Below are 27,902 nucleotides of genomic sequence, written 5' to 3'. Positions count from 1 at the left end.
CCAAAAGAAACTGTTAATTTTTTTACTTAGTCAAGTATGAAAACAAAACCTTAATCTGTTGCCTTTGTCCTCAGAAAAGGCTATCTTTCAAGCAGATCATTTCAATTCTGGAATCCATGTCAAACGACAGAAACCTTCCAGACCAATGTAACTCATTCCTGCATAACAAGGCTGAATGGAGGTATGTTTTAATGTTTTGGAAAGGACATGCTATACTGTTCATTTGAAATATGATGTAAGCAAGTTAAAACTCTTTACAAAAGATTAAATGCTAAAACTGTGTGGCTGATATCTGGGTTACCAAACAGAAATTAGGCTCGAAATGTCAAGATGGTACCCTCCTTCTGAGTATAAATTATTGGTCTTCAAATACTTTTAGAACATATTTCACCTTGCTATTTTTTCAAGAATGCCTAGAATGTTGTGGAATATTATGAACCAATAGAATCAAACTATTCTACTTGTTTGGTAGCAAAAATGCTTATGGCTTTTGTCATTCATATCCTAAAATAAGAGTATGTGCTTTTTGTTTCTAATGTGAAGGTGGTTCATCTCCATCTTATTAAAAAGCTCTCTGTGTTCATGTGTGTGCAAGATAGGTTTTACTGAAGGAGAGGGCACAAAAGATCATTCTTTTGAAACAATTCTCTATTTGGTTCTGTAACTTTGTGCACGCAGCAGTTTAAGTGTGCACTGTGCATCTTTGTTGTGTGTCCATATGATCAAATGCACTAATCTAACTTCATTACTTACAGCAGTGTACACACATTGCAAGTAATTCTATCAGCTTATGATTGCATGCTTACAAAATGGAGACCAAGTTAAGAGCCTCAGAAATTGTTTCTCAGTTTTATTATTAAAGTTTCAGTCTATTTTATGTGTTTATAAAGAAATAGCATAAATGTTCCAAAAGCCTGTTTCTCAGTAAAAAGGCTTTATGCTTCATAATATTACTTAGTATTTGGAAAAGAGTATTGAAAACAGATCTGGGCTGGCAGAAAGGATTGTTACCAGATGATTCTGCTGCTGTCTATATTAAGAAACGTTGGCTACAGTCCAGGTAAGCTGGAAGCACACACATCAAAGTATTCTGTGCCTGCATATCTTGATACAAGCAAAAAAAACATTCAAGAAAACTTAAATGGGGGGGAGGGGGCACAGGAACATTGAAATGAGCTTTAAACAAAACCAAAATCTCAAAGATTTTTTTAGTGAATTATAAAAGAGAATCGATCACTAGAAAATCTTATTGCACAAGTGGAAAAAGTGACCACAAGATGGGACGTTTGAGCCAGGTCACATGATGACAGTATAAATAGCGTGTTTTAGAGCTGACATTATTCCTCCACTGACTCAGCAGAGAATCTGATAACTGCAGCACAGCTCAATACAGCACGCTAATGCTTTGCGCCATCTGCTGATATAAAATGCAAACTACAGATATAGATATACCTTGGCTTATTAATAGGTTAAAATTTATTTCTGTACAAGGTTCCTTGTTATCAACTCTCAAACTCTAATATCTCTATATTAGTTATATATAGATATATCTATATATAAGACTCTGAGAGTTGCTATTGAGGTACCTTGTACAGAAATAAAATTTAACCTACTGGTGAGCCGAATCCATAAAATATTATTTGGTTATTGAATGTTAATCTAGACTGTTGAAAGAATCTGTTGTGCTTACAGTTAATTTTTCCCTTTGTGTGTGAAGTACATTCAACTATATTCTATTTTTTTCTAACTTTGTTTTTTTTTAGAAGAATCCAAGATACCCGTTTATTTCTCATATCCCTTCCTCTTCCCCTGTTGGGAAGAGTTAGGAGTAAATTTTGTTTGTTACAGTATCCAAAATAGGGATCTACTAAATTATTTTGGGATAAGTATATGTTTTCAGGACACCATGATTCTTGCAGATTTATGGGCTGGTATTTTATCTATCCTGTATTTTTTTAAAACAGAGTTATGCAAATAATGTTGGAAGAATAAATCCCACCCATAGTGGGAATTTATTGTGTGACCATGGCATGCCAGAATTTTTATGTTATTTTACCACTTTGGAAAAATCAGTCTGACTTCTGTATTGGTATTTGTTCCCTTTTATCATTTTGATTTATCTTGTTTGCATTACTGAATATGAAGATCCATATAAGAAGGTAGATGGATCAAATTTGTTACAGTGGATCTGCTAATAGTCCAGAAGTGGATAGGTACTCAGGTTCTTGCGAGAGCGAAACAAATATTTAGTTTCACCTGGTCCATTTAGCAGAACAGAAGTGTGTTTAATTCACATTCAGTACAATTAAACTTTTTTTTAGGACAGTTATTCTCTTTTCAGAAATTTTCTTCAAGCAGCTCAGCTATTTTATGACTATTTAATATTGTTGTGAAGAAACTTGCATCTTGAGGAACAGTGAATGTATTTTTAAATAAAAGGCACTAAAGTAAAAAGTGTTGCTGCTTTTATTAAGCCATGAAAGGGGATTAAAACAAAGGTAGTGAGTGGTGGTAAAACTAAATTTAATAATTTTTCAGCAGAGGTTTTAAAAAGGAAAATAAACCTTTTTTGATTTGAGAATGACTTGCCTATAATTTGGATTAAGTAGAGTTGTAGAAATAGGTCCAAAATAGGGAACATGGTTGATACCATTTCATAAGATAAGGGGGAAATGAATTGTCCTACCCCTTATGTGACAACATGGACTCTGATGCATGCCTGTGCATAGGAGGATGCTTGTATGGTGACTTTCTGGAACATGATGCCAGATTAACTAAAGATATGAATTTAATATCTGCTTCCACATGAAAGTTCAGTGTGCTTCAACAAAATGCAGTTAAAACTCACCCTTTTGACTAGTTCAGCTTAATTTTCATGTGTTCTCACATAAATACACCCTGAAAAACTTCCAGGTAGAAGGTTAAACCAGCTGCAGCTGAAAGGGGAGCTGTCAAAACTTAGAGAGCATGGTTGTTAATTGGCTACAGGATTCATAGGAAAGTTTGGTAACAAAAGGAGAAGAGAGGGATGTCTCTTTCTCCTTGAAACCCTAGGGCAGAGGTGGGGAATTATTTTGGCTGGAGGGCTACTTAACAAATTTTGGTAAGCTGTCGAGGGCTGCATGGGTAGCCTTGCCCCTTAACAGTTGCCCCTTTTCCAGTCACATCTTGTGGCTGGAAGTCCCGCTCCCTAACCCCTACTCTTTGCCCCTGGAAGTCCCTCCCTTTGCCCCTGGAAATACTCCTTTTGGGAGGGGATAGTACGGCCTTGGAACTGAAAGTTACACTCTGTCACATGGTCTGTGTCGGGGTAGGCAAAGTTTTTTTTGGCCAGGGTACCGAAAAAACCGTGTCTACCTTGTAAGGCGGTGGAGTGCCGGCATGCCAAAAAAACAAAAATGAGGTGGGGGTATATGGCAGGATGCACTGCATATTAATATAATTAATAATCATAAACTTAAACCTGTAACAGAATAGACATTCAGTATACATAAACCAGTTTCAAAATGGCCAAAGCTAGCTTGAGATGAACTTGATTGAATGTAGTATCAGATTTAACTGATTTGGCTCAAACTGGTTTATGCAATGTCTGTCCCAGCCCCCTTCCTGGTTTAAGTTAAACCAGAGTCCCCAGCATCCCGGCATGCTCTCTGGGCTGGGCGGGGCTGTCTGCTTCATCCGCAGGACTGACCCTGCCCCTCTGCTGTCCAGCCCAAGCAGGGACCATTTCCTAGCAGAGACAATGAAAAGACATGGCTCCGTTAAGGTGAAGTAAGCAGGGAGGAAGTTAATTCTTCCCTTCTTCTGCTCTTCCCCCACGACAGCCGGGGTCAGTCTGTTTGCTGGGAAGCAGAGGGGAGGGGGCTGCAGCGGTTGCCCCTGGAGCTGGTAAACCCCGGCTGCAGAGAAGGGATGGAGGGAAAAATTAACTCTTCTCCCTGCCCCCTTCACCTTAACGGAGCCATGCTGAGTTGGTTGTCCCGCAGGGTGCAGAGAGGGGCTCTGTTCTGTGCTGGGTGGGACTGTTCCCCCTCTTCCTCCTCCCAGTGTGGAGAGGGAAACAGTGAGGTGCTGGATGGGCATTCTGCACCGCATGCCTGTAGCTCCACACTTGCAAAGGGGAAGCCCTGTGCTGGACTCTGCACAAAAGCAGGGGGCAGGACTCGCTCCATTCCCGGCAGAGTGTGGGGACCTGTGAAGCAGGGAATGGGGGAAGCATGAACACCCTGAACTCCCCACCTGCTGCTGCTGCTAGTCAGTGGGGGCTGCATGCCATGGGGGGAGCTTGTGGGGGTCCCTACCCCCCCCCACCCTGCCCAGCTGAGCTCTGTGCTCCCACTGCCCTTCTTGGGGGAGGAGGAGGAGGGAGAACAGAGCCTCCCCTTGCCCTGGGGAGTGGGGAGAAGTGGTGGGAAGAGTCCCTGTCTGGGGCTGCACAGCATCCCATAGGACCCTCCCTCCCTACCCTGCAATGATGGGGGAGAATCAGGGGGAAAAGCTTTTCCTCTGGGTCCAGACAGCCTCAAACAGCCCACTCTCAAAACCATGGCAGCAGGGGAGGGGAGGCTTCCCTGCGGAATGGAGGGCTTTTATAGCGCCCCCAGGCTTCTGGCTAGAGCCACTGCAGGCATGTGCCTGCATTTCCTTAATACAAAGGGAATGTTTATCCATCTGGAAACTGATTCACTCTCTGCAAGTTAGACTAACATGCAAAGATTGAATCAATTCAGGCTTGGGCTTTTTGAAATAATATGTAAGCAAGTTAAAACGTCTTTCCCTGGCTAAAGTTGAACATCTTTCCCTAGCTCAAAGGAGCAGGGCACCCTTTTTAGTTTTGTACAGTGTTCTGCCATATCAAAAGGTGTCTGTGCTATAACATGGAGTATATACACACTTCTTCATTAGGACTTAGCAGGGCTCTGACTGGTATGGGAGAAAGGGAAAGAGTTAATTTTGTACAGAGCTGACAAAGATACATTTTTGTTCCCCTTTAATATGTCTCTTTTATTATTATCTAAACATAATGCATGTCTCATTATGCTAAGAATTGTCACAATCTCATATTGTCTTGAAGAACATTTGTTTCTTATTAAGTATCCCTGGACTAGCAGCATACACTTATCATTAGGAGATTATTTGACTTTCCCCAAAATGAAGTTTTTTCTCAAGTTTCTTTTATTTTGGTAGGGAAAGTTTTTACTATCCGTGCACTGATAGTTTATACTGTGCATAATTAAACTGAAAAAAAAGGTACATTTCTTCATGTATACTATTTAACCGTTCTTCCCTTTTTTTTTAGCCACTATTCTGGTACTGTTGTAATGTTACCTATTATGAAACATCAGTGACAATACAAAAGTAAAAAAACCAAATACCAGTCATAGTTGTTGCTTGTATCATTTATAAATAAGATAGTGTATGTTATTTGAGAGTGTATAATGAGATGGTTCAAGAAAATCAAGAAAGCAAGATCAAACTGCAGAACTACAGGAACAAGTACACATGTCCTATAATGTATGTTTCAAACTGCTATATTTATGAACTAAGACTCATTAACTGGGCAATGTATGGTAGCTTTCTTTTTAATTACACTGTTTTATTATACAGTGGAATTATTTTTCAGAATGCAGCTGTTTTCACAGACTGACCTTTTATTATAAGAGAAGATTCTGTCTAATGAAGAGAGATAATTACAGTACACAGTAGGCTTTTGACATATGGAAAGCTATTGTTACTGGGACTTTCCTGTTGTAGAATTTTATTTAAGAGAAAACCATAATTTACATATTTTAAAATGTGTAAAGCTACAGATAAGTAGTAATAAAGTTGAGACATAAACTAACAAAAGCAGTGCTAACAAGTGTCCTCAAATTATCCTATGGTGAACAGAGCAGATAAAACAGTATACATGACATAATATGTGAGACTAATAATGTCATTCATACATTTTTTTAAAAAATTTCCTGTCACTTCCTGACCTATATTCGTCTAAAGAGGTTGTAAGACTTAGTAAATAAACCAACCCTTACAGCTTTACAGAACTAGCTGTAAAGATTTGCAAGATTTACAGGATCTGAGATCGTCCTACAATTCAGGAGACCAATAACTTTGGTTTTTCTAAGCCTTCCAAGGCCAACAGTGAATGACTGGGAAAGGATTATAATTTATAAATAAGCAATGATACTTCCATTTGTCAAATAATTTCCCATCTTCCTACAAAAGTAGAAAATGCAGAGAAGTTATGACTGCATTTTCTGAGTCTTGCTAACATTTTTGAACTTGTAAGTGTGCATTATTTAAAAACTGAAGGAGTGCCCCATGGGTACAAATTGGATTTAAAAATCAAAGCTGGCTTAAAAGAGGGTATCCAAACCAGTCTTTGTATCCAGTATACCAACAGGGAAAGTTCAGATGTGAAATAAACCTTTCTCCTGAAAATTAGTTATTGAAAATTGGAATGTGTAGACTGATTTCTGAACAGTTTGGTTAAAAGTACATGTATTAGTAGGTGTCAACACTTCACATAGGCCTCCTGTAATTTCCGGTTGTGTAGTTATGCTATATCACCATGCTTGCTGAATCAGTTTTGTAGCATGTGTGAACATGTGCCATCCTGAACAGAACAAAATGGTTTGTTGCATTTCATCACTTATATTAAATTATTTGTTTTCAAAGAAAGATCTTTTTTCCTTTATTCTGCCTTCCCAAAGAAAGGTGCATTTCTTATTTGGGACCCTGTGGTTTGTGAATAAATGTACTATTAGATAGCAGGTTTAAACCAGAAGGAAATTCTTTTTCACCCAGCATGCAATTAACTTGTGGGACTCATTAGCACAAGATGTTGTAGAAGCTGAGAGCTGAATCTGTTTCAAAAGAGGATTAGATAAATTCATGTAGGATAGGTCCGTCATTGGGTATTAAACATGATAGTGTGGGCTGCAGCCTACAGATTTCCTAATTTCCTAGTTCTCTAAATGCTGAAAGCTGAAAAGGAACAGGGTCAGGGAGAAGATCAGTCTTGGTATGCCCTGCATAAATACTTTCCCTCTAGTATCTATCCTTTGCCACTGGGAGATAAAGGATACTGGGCTAGATGGACCTGTGGTCTAACCCAGTAGGATATCTCTTATGTTCTTAATCCAAAGTATGCAGCGCAAACCATATCTTATTTTAAATAGGGTGGAATTAAATCATTGTTACATAACAACCTTGAGAAATGGTAGTAAGGAAGGTGGAAGGAAAATGCTGTGGTACTAAAGCAGTCTATGACAACCATGAGCCCAAATAATGTTTGTAGCCAAGGTATAGACTTAAAGCAAATGGGGTTATTAACCTACACACACAGAAATTCTTTTGGTTGCCCCATTATAATTTCTTAACCCAATTTCCTTCAGCGATGGCATCATATTTCATTATGTTCAAAGGAAAAGGGATTTTACTCTCTTATTTTTTTATTTAGTAAGGCATCCTGGTTTATTTTTAAATGTAAACATTACCTGTTATTCTTAAGGCTCTGAAAGATTTTGTATTTTGGTAATTAAATGTATTGCTTGAGTTAGTATTGTACTTTTCAGCCTTTCACATTTAATTAATGTTCATGTGGAAATTGTGAACAATTTATATCTGTCAGGAAAGGACGAGACTTAATAAATTGTTTCTGTGCAGATGTGAAATTGAGGCAACTTTAGAGAGACTAAAGAAATTGGAGCGTGATCTGAGCTTTAAAGAGCAGGAACTAAAGGAACGGGAGAAACGTTTAAGGATGTGGGAGCAGAAGTTAACAGAACAGTCCAATACTCCTGTAAGTATGAAGTAATTCACCTTTTCCTCTGATTCCAAAAACAAGCTTTGTGTGTCATCTGAATGACTCTAGGGCTAGGGATGTTCTATGAAAAGATTACCACCACGTCCTCCATTTGTTTCTATAGTCCTATTGTATTAAGCTCAAATGGTAGTCTTTTGCCCAATGCATTGCACATAATTTATTGTGCTATCAATGTTTTTTTAGCTCTTCTAGTTTATTTAATGATAGTTTTCAGCTTAAATATTTGTGGCTTAAACACAAGAATGATACTATTTGAGCTATGTTCGATATTACACTTGATGACAATATGATACATTTGTGTTGTTAACCTCAGTTACTAGAATTTATAAGATTTTTGATTTTTATATTCAAACCAACCTATTCAATAAAGTCATGATTCAAGGACTGCAACTGAATGAATGTGGAGTTGAGCCCCCAAAGTAATAATTTATGTTGATTGGAGAAAAGGCTTTAGAACGCTCACTAATTCATTTTCGTAAGAGCAAAACCAAAATGTATTGTATTATATGGACTAGAAGGCCAGAAATACTAGATGATTTTAGATTTCATTTTATGAGTCCTGCTAACATATTTGTACTTGTAAATGTGAATTATTTCAAAACTGAAGGTGTGTCTGATTTTTTATGAATAAATAAGGCGAGCATTTTCACTATTATCCCATATTTTTTATAGAGGCTAAGACTCTGTAATTTCTGTTGGAGTTCTGTGAGAGAGAGCACTACAATATGGCCTGAGTATGCATGTTAGAACAGAAAAATATGTTTCTACTTGTATTTACAGTATTAGGGAAAACGGACAGAATCATAGAAAATTAGGGTTGGAAAGGACCTCAGGAGGGCATCTAGTCCAACCCCCTGCTCAAAGCAGGACTATACCAGGTTGAGATAGCAGGACTTTGATTCCCTTATGCCCAATTTAATCTTTTTTTTTGCATAGAAATATTCTAGACAACCCAGCTTGCTTACAACTTAGTTTTGAGGCACAGCTTATTAACATAGTATGAAAGAAGTTGCATACATTTTCCAGTGATGAATGTGTAGTAATGTAATGAAGAATGAATGTTTTCCTATACCTAGATACTGTTTGTCCTATACCCAGTATCTGCATGCTTGCTTTAACACTAGCAAACTTTCAGCAACTGAGCTGTGGGCTGTCATCTACACAGACACTGTACGTCCTATACCCAGTATCTACATGCTTGGTTTTAACACCAGCAAACTTCCAGCAAGTGAGCTGTGGGCTGTCATCTATGCAGAGCAAAGCATGAGACACAGCCTTAATGAGAGAAACTCTTCATGAGCAACATGCTTAGGATCTGTTATTATTAATTTTTAACTGCTGCAGTTACTCATCACTTCCGTTTTCACTTGTGGCTAGTGTTCTGAAAGAGTGAAGGATTGTGCTAAGGTATATTCTACTTGGCATGGACTTTATTTCTGCATAACATTAATCTGACTCTCCTAGTGCATTAATGCAGCTTCTTTTTGTAAGAGGAGTTTGAGAACAATGTGAAATGTATGGGCTTATATTTCAGATACCTTTAATGATCTTTTGTATTGCTGTAGTGGAGAAGCTAAAGAAAACTGTTTTCAAATTTTTGCATAGGCATAAATACTTGCCCTGGTCTTTTAGGTGTGTTTACTTAATGGCAAGTTACCTTCTCCTCAGTGCTAATTTATATACTTTTACTAAAAGCGCATCTTGCTGATGTACATTAGGAGACTTAAAAGAAAATGAATATGATTAAAATGGTGTTCAAAAGGGAAAGCCTAAAACAAATGGAAAGAGAAAGAATAGACCCGTATCACTACAAAAGGTGCCCTGCTTTTCAGAGCTGTTGGGATCTGCATTGTGACAGTTCCACGTGGCAGAGACTTCAAGACTTAGGGTGAGAGGAGTCCAGGATATATACTGAGTTGGATATTCTGACCTCACAAGTCTCTGAGGTCCATTAGTTTTGAAGTGTGTGATCTTACACCCATCTGGAAGGCCACAAACCACTGACTGCAGTGACTCCTTGACATGGCCACAGGATTCTTCTCCTCCTCTATCCAACAGAGTGTTTCAGAGGGTCTGTCCCTCAGTTTTTCAGTGTGTAAAATGTGCGCTCAACTCATGGGAGAGATCTGGTCTTTGAGACAGGATCTGGTCTGCAGGGCTCCCTGTGGGCCCCAGAATTTTGCAGCAGCGGAGCAGGGGCAGCTAACTGTTACTACCCTGTTGTCCAATTTCCAAAGCCGGGGGAGCCCTGTGGAGGAATCCGCCATGCTAGATTGAGTAAACAGGGCCAACTTGGGCAGCGTAAGGCTGGGCAGGGCCAACTGGGGCAGCAGGGAGCGGGTGGCAGGGAGGGCTAAAAATAGACAGCCAGTTTGGTGCGAGACATATTGGCTCAGTCTGTAACAAAACAGGTGCAGTCCAGGTTAAATGGCCATTAGATCAAATTAGCCATGGTTGTTCTGAAGCAAAGTGTTAATTTGAATAACTCGCAGGTACTTAATGCAGGACATTGAGCTTGGTGTCTGCAAGGTCTGGATTTGGTGTGGCCCAAATCAGATTTGTTGCAATTGGCCCCTGCATGGCCAAAAGACTGAGCACCACCTATATAAAGTCTGTTAATTAAGTTTGCTTGAAGGCAGAAAACCCCAAACTCAACTTCGGTTTGGTATCTTTATCTGCATAGCCCTCATCTACTCTAAGTGAAGCAAGATTATGCATTTGAGACTAAGAACATGTTATAAGGTACAGGAACGAATGCAAAAAAATTGTTCCGGGGGTCAAGGACAGTTTTAGGCATAGACTGGATAAACTGTCACATTTTAGGCAGCCTCTCCTGAGCACTCTTCTGACAGATTAATGCCCCCCCCCGACCCTGCTTCTGCTCTGTTTTATGCAGCAGGTACCTTTGAATCTAATATTCTGCAGAGTCCTTTGTGTTGGCAGCCACAATGTCTCTTGTAAAGCACTGCAGCACAAAGGAATCTCGGCCCTGTTTGGAGAATACAATATTCCTGCTGCACAAATCCGTTCAGAAACAGGGACATCCTTTTCAAGGAGAAAAGGAAACTGTGAAGAAAATGGGTGGGTTGCTGAGCTGGTTTTGGTAGCGGGAGGAATCTTGGAGCAGTTGATGAGGGGCAGAAACAAACACTATGTTTATCCATAGTGTGATTCACTTACAAGTGCACCTGGCTTTTAAAAATATTATCATTAGTTTATATAATGGAAGTAAATGAAAGCCCTAGCTGTAGATCAGACCTTGTTGTGCTAGGCACTGTACATGCACAAGTTAAAGATGGGCTCTGCCCCAGAGAGCTCTTTATCTTTGTATATGACAAAAGATAGCTGTGGATACAATAAATAATGGAGGAATGCAAGGTAACAGTGAGATGATTATGATTAGCATAATGAGCCACAGCTACAGTACATCAGCTGCCCATCCATTGTCAAGTGTTACTTAAGTATCACCACAGAAACTAGAGAGAGGCATGTAAAGGAAGGGAGTGTAGTAGCTCTTGTAAATTTGAATTCTTCCCATGAATAAAGAATGTGAATAAAATCCTAATATTGCTGTCAAGATGTATATTGCTGTACACCATGTAAGACCCAGGGGTATAACTTTTAATACATGCTGGGCAGTTATAGTATATGCAGTAGGTTTGATCTTTCACTGATAAATAGAAGCCATTGGTTCTCTTGTGTTGAGTAAGGATTAAGTGTTAGAAGATGAGTCATGTGATCTTTTTTTCAACAATATATTCTACAACATAGAACTGAAGTATAAATAGGAAGCATCCTGTCATTCGTAGACAGAAAGCATAATGTAAGATGTATTATTAGCTTCATTATCCTTCCACCTCCCTAACTTTTCATTTTTTAAGTCTTTATTATGGCATTAATTTTAATTAAGGTACAGGAAAATGTATTTATGTGTGGGGGAAATCTGAACTGAGAAGACAAGCATATATTCTTTTAAAATGAAGATTCACCAGTGACATGGCACTGATGAGAAACTATGATCTTTTGCTCCATTTTTCTCTTTCTTCTGAAGAATCTGACAAACTAGCATGCATATGATTACAATAATTCCCCTAGTAGCAAACAGATTGAGTAGAAACGATCAGATTAAGAAAGGTGTGGACAACTATGAATTTCAGGCAGAAAACAGCTTTAAAGGCCGCTTCAGCAGTCCAGGAGCAGAAGCTGCTCCTTTGCTGCTCCTTTAGTAGGTGGCTTAATTTGGGACTAGATGCCAGAACTCTGACTCCCTGTGGACAGCAAGTATGTCAGAGGTTACTACTGCTAATGTGGCCTTCTTGAAGGGGCATTAATCATTATTTATCTGAAAATGACATGTTTCATTTTTGTGGAAACAAATGGTAACAAACTGGGTCAGGGAAATGCCATGTGCTCAGGGTATACAGACAAACACCAAGTACAGGTTGATATCAGTGAATAAAAAAATATGTAAGTGGTTTATAGAAGCAATTTACTAGCAGCCCAAACAAATCTACTCACCCTTCTCCTACCAAAGTGGGAGAGAGATTTGTCTCTGATTAGAAGTATCTAACATAATCTGACACAGACAAAAACATTTCACTCTGCGCCAGACTTTGGGACTCATTTGGGTTCTTTTAACTATAAGCTGACTTACCCTTTAGTTCGGAGAGTTAAAACCAAGAAGGTCACTCAAGACTCCTCTCTGTATCTGTGCTCCTATGCTCTGCCTGAGTAAAAAATGTTGTAAACCATTTTATTTCTTGCAAAATGAGGGATTCAAAAGCTGGAATCTTTTTGCAACATGAAAGCTGTACTGCCTGTGGTTCTTTGCGCACACTGGTGATTTTTGTGCTCTCATTTTAAAAGAATTAAGACAATTCTATTTTAATGAACTCTTACTTGAGCTTTGGGGTTTTTTTTTAATTTACTAATAATTATACTTTCTGTTTATTGCCAACTAATATGGTGTTTTCTTTTTCCTTGATTTAAATTGGTTCTAACTTTCCTTTTTTACTCTGTCCTTTCCTCCTTTAAATAGTTTTTCTTACCTATTGCTGCAAGAATGTCTGAGGAGTCTTACTTTGAATCTAAAACAGAGGAGTCAAACAGTGCAGAGATGTCATGTCAGATCACAGCAACAAGTAACGGGGAGGTTGCTGGCATGAACCAAAGTCTGAAGGCCTTGATGATGACGGGCTTTGGGGATATCTTCTCTATGAACCAAGCAGGATCTGTCCTGCATTCTGGAATGCAGATAAACATGCAAGCCAAAAAGAATTCTTCTAAAAGCACCTCTCTGAGAAGGGGGAAGAAAATCAACATGGCTGTGGGTTTCAGTGAATTCGACTGGTCAGATGATGATGATCATGACGACGATGATGATTATTTTGATGATTCAGATGATAGTAGTGAGTGAAATCAGAAACCTAATTGAATCTAAAATTTGTTTCTAGCAAAGCAAAACAATCATGTTTTAGAAAGCTATCCTGTCATTTTGGTCCGTTTAAACCCTGTAAAAGAAACAAAGGCAATAGCACTCTGTTTTCTAGGCCAGTCATATTTGTATGTAAAAATACATGTTATTTTTGTGTTTGCCTGTTTCTGCTTTGCTGAAATTTGGAACTAAACTTTCAAAACAAGTTGAGATATAGTGTTTTTACCTAATTTTCATAGTGTTAGCTGCAATCCTGGGTGCCTGATTACAGAAACTATAGCTCAATATATTTAAGATTAGAAAACACTGGGGGAAACTTTTAACACATATCATTTTTAAAAAGACATCCATTGCTTTTCTTTGTGTTGCTATAGTTTTACTCACTAATTTTATTGTTGAACATATTAATATATTTGTACTTCCATACAGGTTTTACGTATAAAATCCACTCTTTCTCATTCATGCAGTAACATTGCTTTTCCTGTATTTGTGATTTCTCAGTCATTCTCAAGGCTGTATTCTGTGATATAATAAATATATTGCTAAGGTGGCAAAGCTTGATTGAGCGAAATAAAGTTGTAATTTAAACACACAGTGTAAGAACAATAACTGTATCCAGAAAATCACTGGTAATAGATCATTTGTAACAGTGTTTTGGGGGGGGGGGGTTAAGTGTGTGAAATTCACTCTTTAGCGCGGTCAATTACAGTCAGATCTCAGCATCTAAGAGCAGGTATTATAATCTACATGTGCATTTTTTGTTACACTGGAGGCCTCATTAACTTTGGCCTTGCTCCGTCTGGATGTATTGCATTGTAGCTAAGCGAAATTTGGTCTCAGGTTACTTACAGCAATGTTTGATTATACTGTATTTGTTAGACCACTTATCATTGTCTTTCGTACAAAAGGAGGGAGAGAGCGAGCGAGCAGGAGAGACTTTACAAAGGATGCTGTAAACTTGTTTTGGCTCTCCTACTGTGGGTTGAGTTAAAGCTTGGAGGATGATATAAGGAATGTTTGCTAGATTTCCAATAGCTTTTTTTCTGCAGTAAAATCATTTTTAAGTTATTGTCACTGTTATGCATCATTCTAAAACTCAGAATGTAAGTATCTGTTGCAATAAATACTTGACACTCACTGTATTCAGAGCAGTATTTATATTTTCCTAATGACCTCTTTTGTGATAATGCAGAAAGAGAGAGGGAAACCAAGGCAGTTGTGCACTGGTGCAGGAGAAAGTGACCCTTTAAAATGGTTGTCCAAAGAAGGGGAAAATTACCTTTTAGCTTAGGTGTAGTAGAGTGAATAATCAAAAATTCGATTTACAATGTTATTGGTATCTCTGTTATGAAAACTAGTTTGAAAGGCTATTTTTAATTATAGAGCCGATTATTCCATCCTCAAACTAATACAATGACAGTTACTTTTATCTAAATATCTTAGAAATCGATACATAAATGACAGCAGATTTGAAAAGAGATCTCTTAATTGTATGGAACGTTGTGTGCTATGTTTGGAAATACAAGAAAAAACTCTTGGGGAATTAAAAAAAAAGAAGCCTTATAGATTGACAGGACTAATTTTTGAGTTGTGAGAGGTAACTAGCTTCAGCCTTTGAGGTCCAGCACCATTTTGATAACCTGTGAAGCACCAGGTGCATTGAATTGCCCTTGAATTCAGTTATAGCTAAAGGTGCACAGCACCTCACAGAACTAGGCCTTCAAAATGTGTAAAATCTGTAGAATCTGACCCTGATTCTGCCCTCTTCCTACCTGATGCAAATGTTTTGGGTTGATGTCAGTCCTCTGATATCCAGGACATTTTTTTCATACTGGCAAGAACTTGTAATTTAAAAGTTGAACAGTACAGTAATTTTTTACTGGAAAAATTTACTGTGTCTAGTTGAAGTGAAGTTTGCTCCTACAGTGTCAGTGGTAGAAACTTAGACATTTAGAAACTTAACAGAAAGTAACTTAGCAAGATGGGAGGGGCTGAAAACCACAAAGGATAGAATTACAAGGAAATTCTAGTAAACTGGCTACTTCTAATGCAGATGGTATATGCTTTTGTCCATCCACACATGCAAACAGCTACTGCAGCAATATTTTTTTTGTAATATCCACATGTGCATGCAGGAAAAATAGAAAGATTTGTGTACTGTGTGATTTAGAGTTGCACCGATTTAACTGAAATCAAAATTTGCCCGTGTACTGAGCAATTAAATGCAGAAATAGCTCTTCTAAATACTGATACTGATCTTTTTCATTTTCTTTGCACCTGGTAATCCAAAGCAGTTTATATACCCTAATACATATAGATATTAATGAGACTGGCAGATCCACTCTTTGGTTTAGTCTTAGCCTAATAAAATTTTTCTTCCATTAATATGTTATGGAGGTATTTTTTTCTTTAATAAAACAAGCAAAATCAAGTCTGTCCTCTAATTATAGGATCATAAGAAAGTAGGGCTGGAAGGGACCTTATGAGGTCATTGAGTCCAACACCCTGCTCAAGGTAGAAAATATTCTCATACCTCTCCCACTGAAGTGGAACTGAGTTGCTTGGGTATAATAAATTTTAGATGATACACAGAGATCAGAGCTAGTTAAAAAATTCAGAATTAGGATTTTTTTTTTTTAATGAAACAGGGATAAATTTGGCTAATTGCTTCCACTTTGAAAGCAAGTAATGATCAGAATTGTAGTGAAATAAAGACCCACTAAGGTAAAGTCTGTTATTGGCCTTTCCTGTGTATAGGCTTTTTATTTAGAATATTCACTTGTGCTTAACAAGTCAATTTTTTATTCTTCTTGAACGACTGTTCAGTTCAACTAAAAAATGAGATTGGATTATCAAGCTATGCTTTGTCTTCATCTAACAGCCTTGCTAGATAACAGATTCTAAAAACAGTATTTGGTTAATGGTTCTGTTGATATGGAGGCAGATCAGAATCCGGTTAGATCTTCCATAGTTATTTTTTGCTCTACAGAGAGCGCATGTTATTTTTTTCCTCCTCTATCAAGATGTCTAGCCATTATAGTGTCTGGATGCTAGTAACAATCAGTAGTTGACATGTTTTCAGAACAATAACCAAAATTTTAATAAGGAGTCTTCTGAGAGCCTAGTGAGGTAGGTAAAATAAAATAAATTGTTATTACCCTACTTGAAGACAGGGAAACTGATACAGAGAAGGGCCAAATTTAAACTACTTAGTTCTTAGACCTTATGCTTAAACTAACATGAAACAGGCAGATTACCTGAATAAGGCACTCAGAGTTTAGTCCTTTGACTTGCCCAAAGTTATGGAGTGAGTTAGGGCTGGAGCTTAGTATTTCCTGACTCGTAACACCATTCTCATGTCTTCAGAAGTAGAAAAGGTTCAGGAAATAGGTTGAGCTTGACTGTTTGAATCTAATCACTTTCATAACTGTAACACTGCAAGTGCTTTAGCATTGAAACTGCTTTGAGGTATAATGCTTATTAGATGCTGAGGACTTTGTTTTAATCCATTTTATGTAGTTTGTGGGGTGTTTGGGATATGCTTAATCAGTAGGCCAGATTTGTTTACTGCAACTGAAGTACTTGGAGTTAATCTCACTAGAGGCAGAGTTTTTCTGATATGAACTTTGACAGCTCCTTGGCACATGATTGTGTTCTTGAGTTTTTTGTCCTTCATTTATCATTTGAAGTTTTTGTTAGATACTGAGTTTGTTCATTGTTGCTCTTAAAACAGTTATTCTCAAATAAATAATGAAACATTAATGATTTATATAGTAAGCAGCAGCAGTAGATTCACACCGTGCATATCATGCAAATGAATAGCAAAGTTACTGTACTTTTTAGTACTGTAGTTCCTTCCTTTCTGTAATCAGGCAGCTTTTACAGGTTTTTAACTAGACCTCTAACTTGACAGAGGTTTAATTACTATTCAGGATAGAATCTGCTTTCTTCTTCCAAATTTCATGTAGCAAATCAAGCTCATAGGACATGCAATCATTTTTATAGTCCTTTGAATCTACCAGCAGAAATTTGGAGATAGATGCATTTTCTTTTTTCCCCAGATTTCATCTAAGTGTATACTATGAAGTTACATAGAGCTTTCTGATGTATGAAAATTAATTTCAGAACTGTAGTACCAGTAACGTACCTTAATTAAACCTTTTGTATTGCGTGCAGAATATTTTATTGCCTTTTAAGGTCTGATGTAGTTCACTGCATTTTTTTGCTTTTGCACAACTGAAAATGTTTTGTACTAAGTAATAGGAAATGATGCTATTTGTGTAACAAGTGTGATAGATGAAACATGAATAGAAATTATTTTCACAGAATTAGCAAATGTCATCCTCCCTTCTGAAAAATAATGCTGAGCAAAGCCTGTGTCCAAATACTTATGGCATAAACTGAATATATAATGTGTATGGAACATGCAGTTTTACAACCTTGTGTGGAAAGGTCTTTTAGAGTCACTTATTTTCTTTACTGCACTTGACATATGATGTCCTCTTTATTCACAATATGAATTTGAGTTTCCAGATTAAAAAAAAAAAGAATATGCAATGTTCTCTGTTTTCAATTGGTGTCAGAAATTTTATTTTGATGTGAACTTTTTCTTTTGCTTCTTTTTGTTCCAAACTTCCATTTTGCAATAAACATTTTGACAGTAATTTTTTATGCATCCTTGTTCCTGTGTGAAATACCAATGTCCTTATTGCAGTCTACCAAGTGTGCAATGATGAACCAGGGTGCGGAGTCCTTTATTCTGATTTTCTCTTTGCTAGTTTTTAAAAAAGATTTAACATTACGTTACTTTATTTTTCTTCCCATAAAAATGGAAATCCTCTGGAAAGTTACTTTGCCTAGTCATGAATGCAATTTTGAGCTTGTGCAGTAGACAGTTCAATAATATAAATATTCTATCAAGCTTATTAGGCAAACACAGGCACTAACATATTTGGAATTCAAGTGCAGTAATTATACTGATTATTGCAAGCAATGTGGCCCCCCCTTTCACACTGGACATCATGGTTTGCCAGGTGTGTGTTGCTTTCCTATATCAGTTTCCTATCCTACATATAACTGACACAAGACAGTTTTCCTGTATTTTTCTGACTTAGGTAGGTTGGGAAGACTGGCTCAGCAGTGAAGTGTCCTTCTTGCAGTCAAATCTATCTATCCCATCTGCTGTTTAGCCCAGACATCAATGGGTCTCTCCATCTAAGGAGACCATTTTTGTCCCAGAAAATTCTAGCAGGAAGGGTAGCAGAGCAAATGTGAGGACATGCCAGTTGACCCAACTGGTTTGGTCAATGGGGTGTGCTCAGCAAGGTATTTCCTCTGAAAGCAGTTGTGCAGAGCCACTGGAGACTTGACTTTCCTCTCTCCATCTTGGAGTACATCTAAGGTTAAGGAACAGCAGGAATTCTAACTGAGGACGTAGGCCACAAGTGGAGGCCAGTCATGATTCTTTCAGCAAGAGTCTTGTGCAGGAAGGCTTTTCACATATCTGGATGGAAGAAGTTGCTTTGAAAGGATGACAGGCATCCTGGCCTGTTTCCCCAGAGTTGGCCAAATCATGGAAAGAAGTAGCATGATAGGTAAAGAATAATTTGCACATGTGGGCAGCATTCTACTGTCATGCCCAGGCATATGTGGAGGATGTCTGGGGAGAAGAGTCTGTGGTTCTTAAGAGGTTGGATAATTTGGGTTAAAAAGGCCTACAAAGCTTATCTCACAATGGAAAGAGAACGCAAAAGCCAAGGGCCACTGGGCAATCCTGTTTGTTAAATCTGAGTTAATACATTATTTAAATAATTCAATAAACTTGTAGCCAGCTAATAATGATCAAAGTTTGGGAGGAATTGATATTTCAAATACACATAAAATAACTTTATTCCTTAACAGGATACCAGAGAGTTGAGAGAGCTTAAGAGCCCATACTCTTGCTGGTTAGAAAACATCACTATCTTAGTGCAATCTTCTACTGTTTCATTTTTTTAAACAATCCAGTCCTTCATTAACATATCCCTTCTCTCATGCATCGCTCATGATCCCCTCATACTTTCATAGCCCAGACCGTGGGATTTTGCTTATAACATAGGATGCTGTGCATGGACTATAGCACTTAGCTAAATTGGGAAGTACTTCCTTCAAACATTGTGTCATCCATAGTTCCTCAGAGGTATGACCTTGAAGGCCTAAGCACAAACTAAAATATAAGAAGGGAGCAAACAGCCTTATACATTTAATTAATAAGGAAGATTACCTGCAGTGGCCCAGTTCCCAGTCGGGTATGCTCTCTTCAGAACACCACTGAAACCTGCTCTGACAGATGATGCTCTGGAAGATCAAGACACTCCTTTCAGTACTGAAGTTAAATTGTAGCAAAAATCCACAGTAACACCAAACTCTTTCTAATAGTCAACAAAAGGGGAGAGTGGCTCACAGTGAGTCCTGCTGTGAGGGAACTGGGTGGTTGATATTCTAAGATTACTTTGCTTTTCACTTGGGAATGTTCTGAATAATTTTGGCTCCTGAAGGTAAAGGCATTAATCTGTCACTACCACTACATCACTGAAGCCAATCTGTATCAAATTAATAGATTTAATCTAGGAATATGATGTATATTAGACTCCGGGAACAGCTTTACCCAATCCATGATATAATGAACAAAGTCCTCCTTATGCCAGAAGATGCATTGTCTTCGCAGAATAAAAAGTACCACATAAAATTAGCCACCAAAATAAAGTCAGGGAGGGTAAAAAATCAGACAAGAACAATTTTGCTCTTTCTAATTCATGTCTCTCACAGTTGCTGCCTTCCTTTGATATATGCGCATGGACTGAAGAAGATGTGGTAAGCATTTTTTTATTATTTCAGTCAACATTGTATTGATGTAGCTATAAAGTAAAAATATTGCAAATCATTGTAAATGGCATCTAGATTGCAGTGACTTGACAACTCTGATAAGATTATAGCACTGCATATGTATAAAATTCCTGTTCCAAAGAGGTTTCAAAACAACTTGGGCCTGACAGATTAAGGATTTCATCAGCCTTGGTTAAATGGTCACATGTTGAAATGTCTGCAGAAACATTTAGCTTGAGAGGTTATCACCTTTGAATTTATGTTGACATAGGCGTGAACCAGGCAATGCTGTAGTACCCTAAGAATGCATATCTAACCAGTGCCAAGAGAGGGGGATTTCAAACATTGCAGCCTCTTTGCTCATGCCATCAGGGAATTTGCTTTAAAGTAAGATTCTGAAAGGTATGGAAAACCATTTCCATGTACAGTAAAATATGAAATGTGATTGTTTTTAGCTACTGTGCCTACTTCATATCCTACTTCGAACACTTGTTTAATTTAAATGACAAGCAGGAAAGTTCAGCTATTTCCCTCCAACATGTTTTTATTTCACAGTATTCTTAATGTCCTTTTTATCACTCATTTGAAATACATACATAATATGGTAATTTAAGTCAGAAGTAGCCAACCTGCGGCATGAGCAGCCTCTGCATGTGGCACATGATGCATCAGGGAGGAGACAGATAGCACATCAGCCGAGAGGGCAAGAAGCACAAAGTTGAGCATCAGATTGGGATAGGAGTTGGCAGTCTTGTAGGTGCAGGGCTAATTTGTGGCAAGGTTGGCCCTCGCTGATTTAAGTAAAGTTAACATAGAACTAACTGAAAAGGCAATGCAATTATAGTAATAGTCTTATCTGCTCATCACCATCTTCCATTACATGAGAGGTTGCTAAAACTTATATTAGGATAACATCAATTTCCAAATGAATGTAAAAATAGAGAAAATGCCTGAAAAATACAAGGCAGATCAGGTTCTTTGGGTAACTGTGATATTTTTTACTAGCCCAACTAAATAGTTGGAAAAATCGTAATTTGCAAGCTTTCAGGCACAAACACCCTTCATCAGGCATAAAGAGAGTTTGTTGGTGTCAAGGAACAATTTTTCCAACTATGTAGTTGGGCTAATAAAAGGTATCACATCTACCCAAAGAACCTTGTCTGTCTGTGTCCTTAGATGGCTACAACCAACAACCCTGAAAAAGACAAGAACGTTTAAGTAAGAAAAATAATAACCCAGCAACTTGCCGCAGGAAGTTAATATAAAAGAGATGTTTGCTTTCCTTGTTCCACAGCTGAAAAGTCCTGTATGTTTTGTGTTAAAATTAAATTATTCAGATTAAATTTTGAAGTGTTTTGAATTGCTGCAAAATGCAAAGTTTTAATTATGTAACCAAACTGTTCCCTTTTTTTCACAGTGTTTTTGGGTTCACCAGCTTGTTAGGAAAGGTAAAATCTATTCATACGTATACTGCATTCATATTTGGCTCAAACCATCAATTTTGTTCCTGCTAAATAGCAGTATGGATTTCTGAAATACCTTTCATATCATCAGGTGATACTTCTGGTGACATGAGCATTTATGCCAACTTTTTTAAGGAACATCATATTACTGGGAAACGATTGCTTCTTCTAGAAGAAGATGATTTAAAGGATATGGGAATTGTTTCTAAAGGACACATCATTCACTTAAAGGTATCTTAATGGCATGTTGATTACTGCAATTGTATGTAGTGTAAAAGTTGACTGGAATTATCACTTTTATCCAGTAAAAAAACAAAACAAAACCAAAAAACCGCTAAAACTATTTGAATTCAAGAACTCACAGAATTTATCCCCAATAAGCAAACCTGAATATTTTCTGATCTGACAAAAATTTCTATCATCTTTTTTTTCATTCTGTTTCTAAAAAGAGAGAGACATCGTGATCCTCTTCTTCGTGACATGGTTTTGTATAGAGCATGAATTGGACTAATAGATCCCAACTGAAACCTTTGTAAATATTATGACATCGTGTCCTCCAAGATTTCAAGCTTGATCAAAGTATTTTGAACAAGTACCAAATGTTGGTTGAACTGAAATCTCTTGACTTCTTCCTGAGCTTTAGTTATTATCCATACAAATCTCTGCCTGCCCCCCTTAAGCAATTTTAAAGTTAGGGCACAAAGGGATGAATGCGCAAGGCAGTGTAATTTATGTTTTCTTGTACATAATGTAAATTACAGCAGGATCAGGAAAGCACAGACATGAAGCTATCCCAGAGTGACTACAAACAGTAGTATGTTGTTTCTGTGTGTCTCTGCGATGGACATGGAAATACAAAATGGTGAAGGTTATACCACTAGAGTTTTATCCTTAGTTCTTTCAGGAGTAATTCTGCTCCAAATTGGTTGAAATTACCCTGATTTAGGGATTTGCATCATCTTTCTGCTACCTTTTTGCACCAGTGTAATGCCAATTACACTGATGTAAATGTTCCATCTGTCTATGCCTCTAAATGATTGACAGAGTAGGGCTGCTTTGCAGTTTGAGCTTTATTTCATCTACAAAAGATTACGCTGTTCTAATTGTTTAATAGTTATGCTGAATCCAGCAAAATCGTGGGCTGGAAAATATTAGTTGTGAAGCAGTGGTATTAATAATACTTATTGTCACAGAAGAGGGTGTAGATACCTGTGGTTCTACTCTGAAAAATGGCTCTTTAAAAATGGCATTGTGGGGTTCCATTGTGTTTCAATGATTTCGTATCAAGTGTGCTCAATTTACTAGAAAAAGGACACTTTTTTTTTCTAACTGCCAACCCTGTAAATTTAACCTGAGCTCCAAGAGTCAAGCTGGGTTATTTTCTGTCTTGCGCATCACCACAACAAAAAGGGTTCCACAGTCCTATTGTTTCCATTTCCTACCGTTAATGGTATGTGCAACCCCCATTGCCTTCGGTGAAACTTACTGAAACTTAGTAAATAAATTGCTGATGCACAAAATTAAAAAGACAGTGCAGCTCACTGATGGTTACCTGAGTTGCCTGACCTGAGTGAGCAGGAGTGAAAACAGGAAAAGAGCATTTTTTGGGAATTAAATTAAGCAGATCTGATTCTGAATACTCACAGCAGATAGATCTGCCAAGTAGTATTGGGAAGTTTCACAGCCATTTATTGAAAGAAGTCTATATTTTAAGGTGTTCTGCAAAGAATTTTATGCATCACAATTAACTTATGCATGCACACACTACACTGCATGTTCAGACCTATGTTGATGCTATTAGATGGTAAATAACTTGTCTGATTTTGCTTGTTTTTTACAGACTGCTATTGAGAAGTTAACTCACGATTACCTAAACATGTTTCACTTTCCACCGTTAACTAAGGCAAGTGTTTCTTTATTTAAAATGTGGTTCCTGTCTTGACACAAATATTTACTCCTTCCTGTGATGAAGTGGTGCTAGCAGGAGTTATAGTTAGCAGAGCACACACCCATGTGTGCCACTGTCTGTAACAGAGTCCTACAATCAGACTAACAATATGTATATTTGCATCAGAACAAAGTGCCAAGTTTTCTTACATATAACATGCATCTTTTCCCCAAAAATGAGCCCCTCATAATAAGGGTGCACGCATTAAGCTGAGAAGCTGATTTTCTGCCTGGGATACAAGCACTCTGCTTCACAGTGGGTATTCCTGCTTCACAGTGGCTATTTAAGGCAGCTGAGGGAGTCAGTTGACTTAATGGCTCATTGTTCTTCACTTCAGAGGTGTTAACGATCAACTCTACTTTTTGATGATTTTGATGTTCCACGAATCAAGCTAAACTTTCTTGGAGCAATACTGCTGTTTTTTAGCAGTTCCTGGTCTGTCTTCTTGCTTCAGAGCCCTGGAGACTCTTTAGGTCTTTTCAGAATCATAAATCCACTCATGGAGAGCAGTCTTCAGCAGTAGTTAGGGTTTTTGCTTTTAGTTAAGCAGGAAATGGAGAGCGAGTCAGCTGAAGATTAGGTTATGTCTATGGAACTAACTCTGGGGGGGAGGGAAAAATTTTCATTCTGCCTTTCAAAAACAGCCTGTGTTATTTTCTGCAGTGTGGTATATGTGAGAGAACCTGGTAAAATGACAGTAAGACTCTTGATGAATTTCAAAAAAATTATGATGGAAAAGATGTTTATTTACTATAGGTGGTAACATTGAGATAATATGAGAGGGCTGGATAGTGCCTCTTGTGTGTCAGTGGGGATACTTGTATAAGTAACTACTTACTTTTAAGCAAAAGGCAGCCTTGATCCAGCCCATAATGTACCCATCCTTCCTGATTCTATTATAGTAAATAAGGAAATACTATACTTGGTGCCCCCATACTTTTGTCTGTTAAAAGCCACCTGAAAAAAGTTTATGAAACAGGTGCTTTACATGGTGTGTTAGGCACTTACCCTACCTCCCAGGAATTGGCCCTGACAGAAGCCACTACTGTAGATAATGTCACAGAATCTAAGGTGTGAGATCTGGTACATGTTTTAATGGGTTGCATCACTGAGGGCAGAAATGTATTTTACTGTATGCACCCAAGTGTCAGTTTTCCAGCCATGTAAATGACACTTTTGGCACTTACACACCAGTTGTAATTCTATTACCTATACAGGGTGGACACACAAGTGTCTATGTGGCTACTGACAGTGTTCAGTAAAGCTACATATTGGCCAGGCAAGTATGTGCTCCTTTTGAAATTGAGCCATTGCACCTTGCTTCTAATAGGTATTAGATAGGGATAGAGAGCTGTAGGGAATGGTCTGCCCTCTTGAGAGCAGGAGTCTATGCTAACACACAGGGCCTACTCTCAAAATAGCATCCTTCTCTCTACCTTGGCTACTCTCAGAATAGCCACATACACTCTACCATGTTCTCTTTCCCCACACTGCCCAAGTGATTGAATCACAAACTGTGCTTCAGTGCCAAAAATGACACGTGTAGAGCTGAAATGCTTCCCTTCAGTGAAGTAGAATAAAGTGAAATAGAATTTGGCCCTGTGAGAGGATATTCCCATTGGCAGGTTTATGACATAGAAGGGTTAGACTCTTAACTCTCAAACTTAGCTCTGCTTCTGTCTGAGAATGATTCAAGGTAGAAACTTCTTCTTACATTGCACTTCTGTGGTAGGATTCTGCAAGTGGAAGTGAAGAAAACATGGAGAAAACTGTGAACCTTGAACTTGTTTTTGGCTATCACTTGAAACCAGGAAATGGTCCACAGGTAAATGAATGTTGTGACAATTGTATTTCTTGATTTTGGGGTGGTTGTTTTATTTGTTGTCCAAAGGGTCCAGTATCCATTACAATATTTTACTTTAGCAATGTGAATCCTGCTGCTCAGGAAATTACTGAAAAAATTTCAAATTAGCAGACAAATGTTGAATCAACATTGACAAGCTTGGTTTAAGAAAGTGATACAAGAAAAATAGCAGTATAGAAAGCTTTGCATGAAATTAAGTGATTTCCTCATAAACATTTTCTCTACTCTCACCTTTGTAAGGTTTATAATAGTGACTATGAAAAATCAGTGGGCTTTTTGAAAAAGAAATAAACTGGGTTCCAGATGAAAGCAGATAGTGTTTTGCCACTAGACGAAGTTTTGAAAATAAATTGTCTGCTAGTTTCTTGGCCAGTGAAGATGGAACATATCACAATGGTGACTATATTATCATATTTACCTTAATCCCAGAAAACTTTGACTGTTAAGATGTACCCCCCACCCCTTTTCTATACAAAGAAAATGTATAACTTTGCTATAATTTTTCCGTATAGAGAATCTAATTATTGGAATTGTTCAGGAAAGCAGTGGCAGGGGGCAGGCAATGTAGCAGAAAAGAGGCAGGGGACCCCAGCATATTGTTTCCACCTGCACCTTGCCCCTTGCTGTCTGTGCCTCCCTGACATTTGTCCCATCCTGTGCTCCCTGCACCCCCCACACCACTTGCTCCTCCTGCCTGCTTCCTGCCCCTTGCCCTGCCTTGTACTCTCAGTCAGCTTTGGCCCAGGGCACAGAGTACATGGTGGCTATGGCCCCCACCCGGTCAAGCAGTAATGACAGCAGCAATAGCATCCCCAGCCCTGGGCCCCAGACTGGGTCAGAGCGGGAGCCAGAGTCAGGGCTGGAGCTGCCACTGCCACTATTGCCACTGTTACTGCCTGGCCAGTTCAAGCCACCATGTGCTCTGTGCCTTGGGCCAGAGTGGGGCCAAAGCTGGAGCTGGAGATATGAGTGAAGGTAAACAGTTGGGCAGGGGCGGGGAGAGGGAGGCAAGGATGCTGTACTTGAATTCAAGATGAGAGGCTTTTTTTTCCCATATGTTGAATATGGGGGTGGGAAACAGTGTCATTAAAGTAAATCCACAAGGAGTGGAGAATGTCAGTCCCAGACAACAAGCCATGATGGGAATTGTAAAAGGAAGAACTGAGCATGCCACATTCTTGCTACTCACCCGTTTGCATTATGTTTAGCGGTTTCAAAGATACCTAGTTACATTCTGTGTAACTTGTATTTTTGCGCTATTAACCTTGGCCCAGTCAAGCCCATCCATCATGTAATTTTTCCCAAGATGTAGGTTGACCCAAAGTTTTTCTAATTCTTCACCTAGTTTGCCAGGGCTGAAGAGTAAAATCTTTCCAAAACTAGCCAGCTTTGTGGAAAGAGTGAATGAATGAAGCATGCCTTAGCTTGTGACAGAAATATCATTTTTTTCTTCTACATCCGGGTTGCCCAGTTTATTTGGCACAGTGGGCCACGTCTGGGCTGCAGAGATAAATGGTCCACCTCCAATGGCAGAATGGTATCTTGTCAGGCCAGCTTCTAGAGCTACTTTGTTGGCACAGCTCCAAAACCTAGGGGGTTCTGCTGCCTCTCACCACCTTCCTTTCCTCTGATGTTGATTTGAGTTACCAGCAGCAGCTGAAGACCCTGATTTCAGTGGTGGGCAAGGCAGTGGAGTGGTGAGCAACAGCATCCTTCACCTCCAGGTTCTGGAGCCATGCCAACAAGCCCTACCGATTACAGTTTAACCCCTTGTGGGCTGCCACTTGGGTAGCCCTGTTCTAAATCATACATACACCCTTTTTATGCTATTTGGCTGTGGTGTGCCAAAGTGGGTGTTCATGTAGACTCTGGTACAAAATGTTGCCTGTATTCAGAGACCTGGACTTAATGAACTGAGAGGTCCCTTCTGTTCCTACATTCCTACGACCTTCATCTCCTGATACCTGACTGCTTTGCTTTTGAGGTTTATAGTGTTTAGATGTCTCTTGATTTCACTACTTGATACTGCATTCAATCTGCAGAAAGGAATAAGTAGGCTTATCCTTGGTAGGGATTTGGAGTAGTATTTAAATTGTTTTACCTAGTTCCAAAACTCCTTGGGTTGCTTCCTGGAGATTTCTGTCTTTCATTTACATTTTCTTTTCAGTTTCTTTTTTCAGATGTAGACTGCTACAATATTATGTGCATTATTTTTTATTTCTTAGACTTCTCAGGCAAACATGCTTAACTTCTGGTGCTTAAAGCACATATTATCCCCTTCCTTGTGCATTTGTACAAAGGAGAAAGAGGTCCTAAGGCACCAGATTATTCCCTTGTGTTTCATAGTTTCATAGTTTCTAGGGTCGGAAGGGACCCCCTGCCATGGCAGGAAAGAATACTGGGGTCAAATGACCCCAGCAAGGTGTTCATCCAGCCTCCTCTTAAAGACCCCCAGGGTAGAAGCCCGCACCACTTCTCTTGGAAGTTGGTTCCAGACCCTAGCC

The 27,902-nt window shown here is 38.5% G+C and overlaps 1 protein-coding gene across 4 annotated transcripts in view; it reads left to right on the top strand.

Annotated features, from left to right (window-relative positions):
- Nucleotides 1-27,902, top strand: part of MAP3K20 (mitogen-activated protein kinase kinase kinase 20) — a 125,828-nt gene that overhangs the window by 69,425 nt on the left and 28,501 nt on the right. For 3 of the 4 annotated variants that reach the window (XM_019554090.1, XM_019554092.1, XM_019554091.1), the window contains exons 10-16: nucleotides 75-181; nucleotides 7,666-7,801; nucleotides 20,067-20,111; nucleotides 21,541-21,571; nucleotides 21,678-21,817; nucleotides 23,427-23,489; nucleotides 25,267-25,359. In XM_019554090.1, the coding sequence (XP_019409635.1) occupies nucleotides 75-181; nucleotides 7,666-7,801; nucleotides 20,067-20,111; nucleotides 21,541-21,571; nucleotides 21,678-21,817; nucleotides 23,427-23,489; nucleotides 25,267-25,359 (615 nt within the window). Of the gene's footprint in view, nucleotides 1-74; nucleotides 182-7,665; nucleotides 7,802-12,863; nucleotides 17,924-20,066; nucleotides 20,112-21,540; nucleotides 21,572-21,677; nucleotides 21,818-23,426; nucleotides 23,490-25,266; nucleotides 25,360-27,902 lie in introns of those variants that run through there. The other variant, XM_019554093.1, reaches the window with a different exon arrangement.

Source organism: Crocodylus porosus, unplaced genomic scaffold (assembly GCF_001723895.1).
Source record: "Crocodylus porosus isolate Cpor-Errol unplaced genomic scaffold, CroPor_comp1, whole genome shotgun sequence".
Classification (NCBI taxonomy): Eukaryota; Metazoa; Chordata; order Crocodylia; family Crocodylidae; genus Crocodylus; species Crocodylus porosus.
This window is presented reverse-complemented; position numbering and strand designations above follow the sequence as displayed.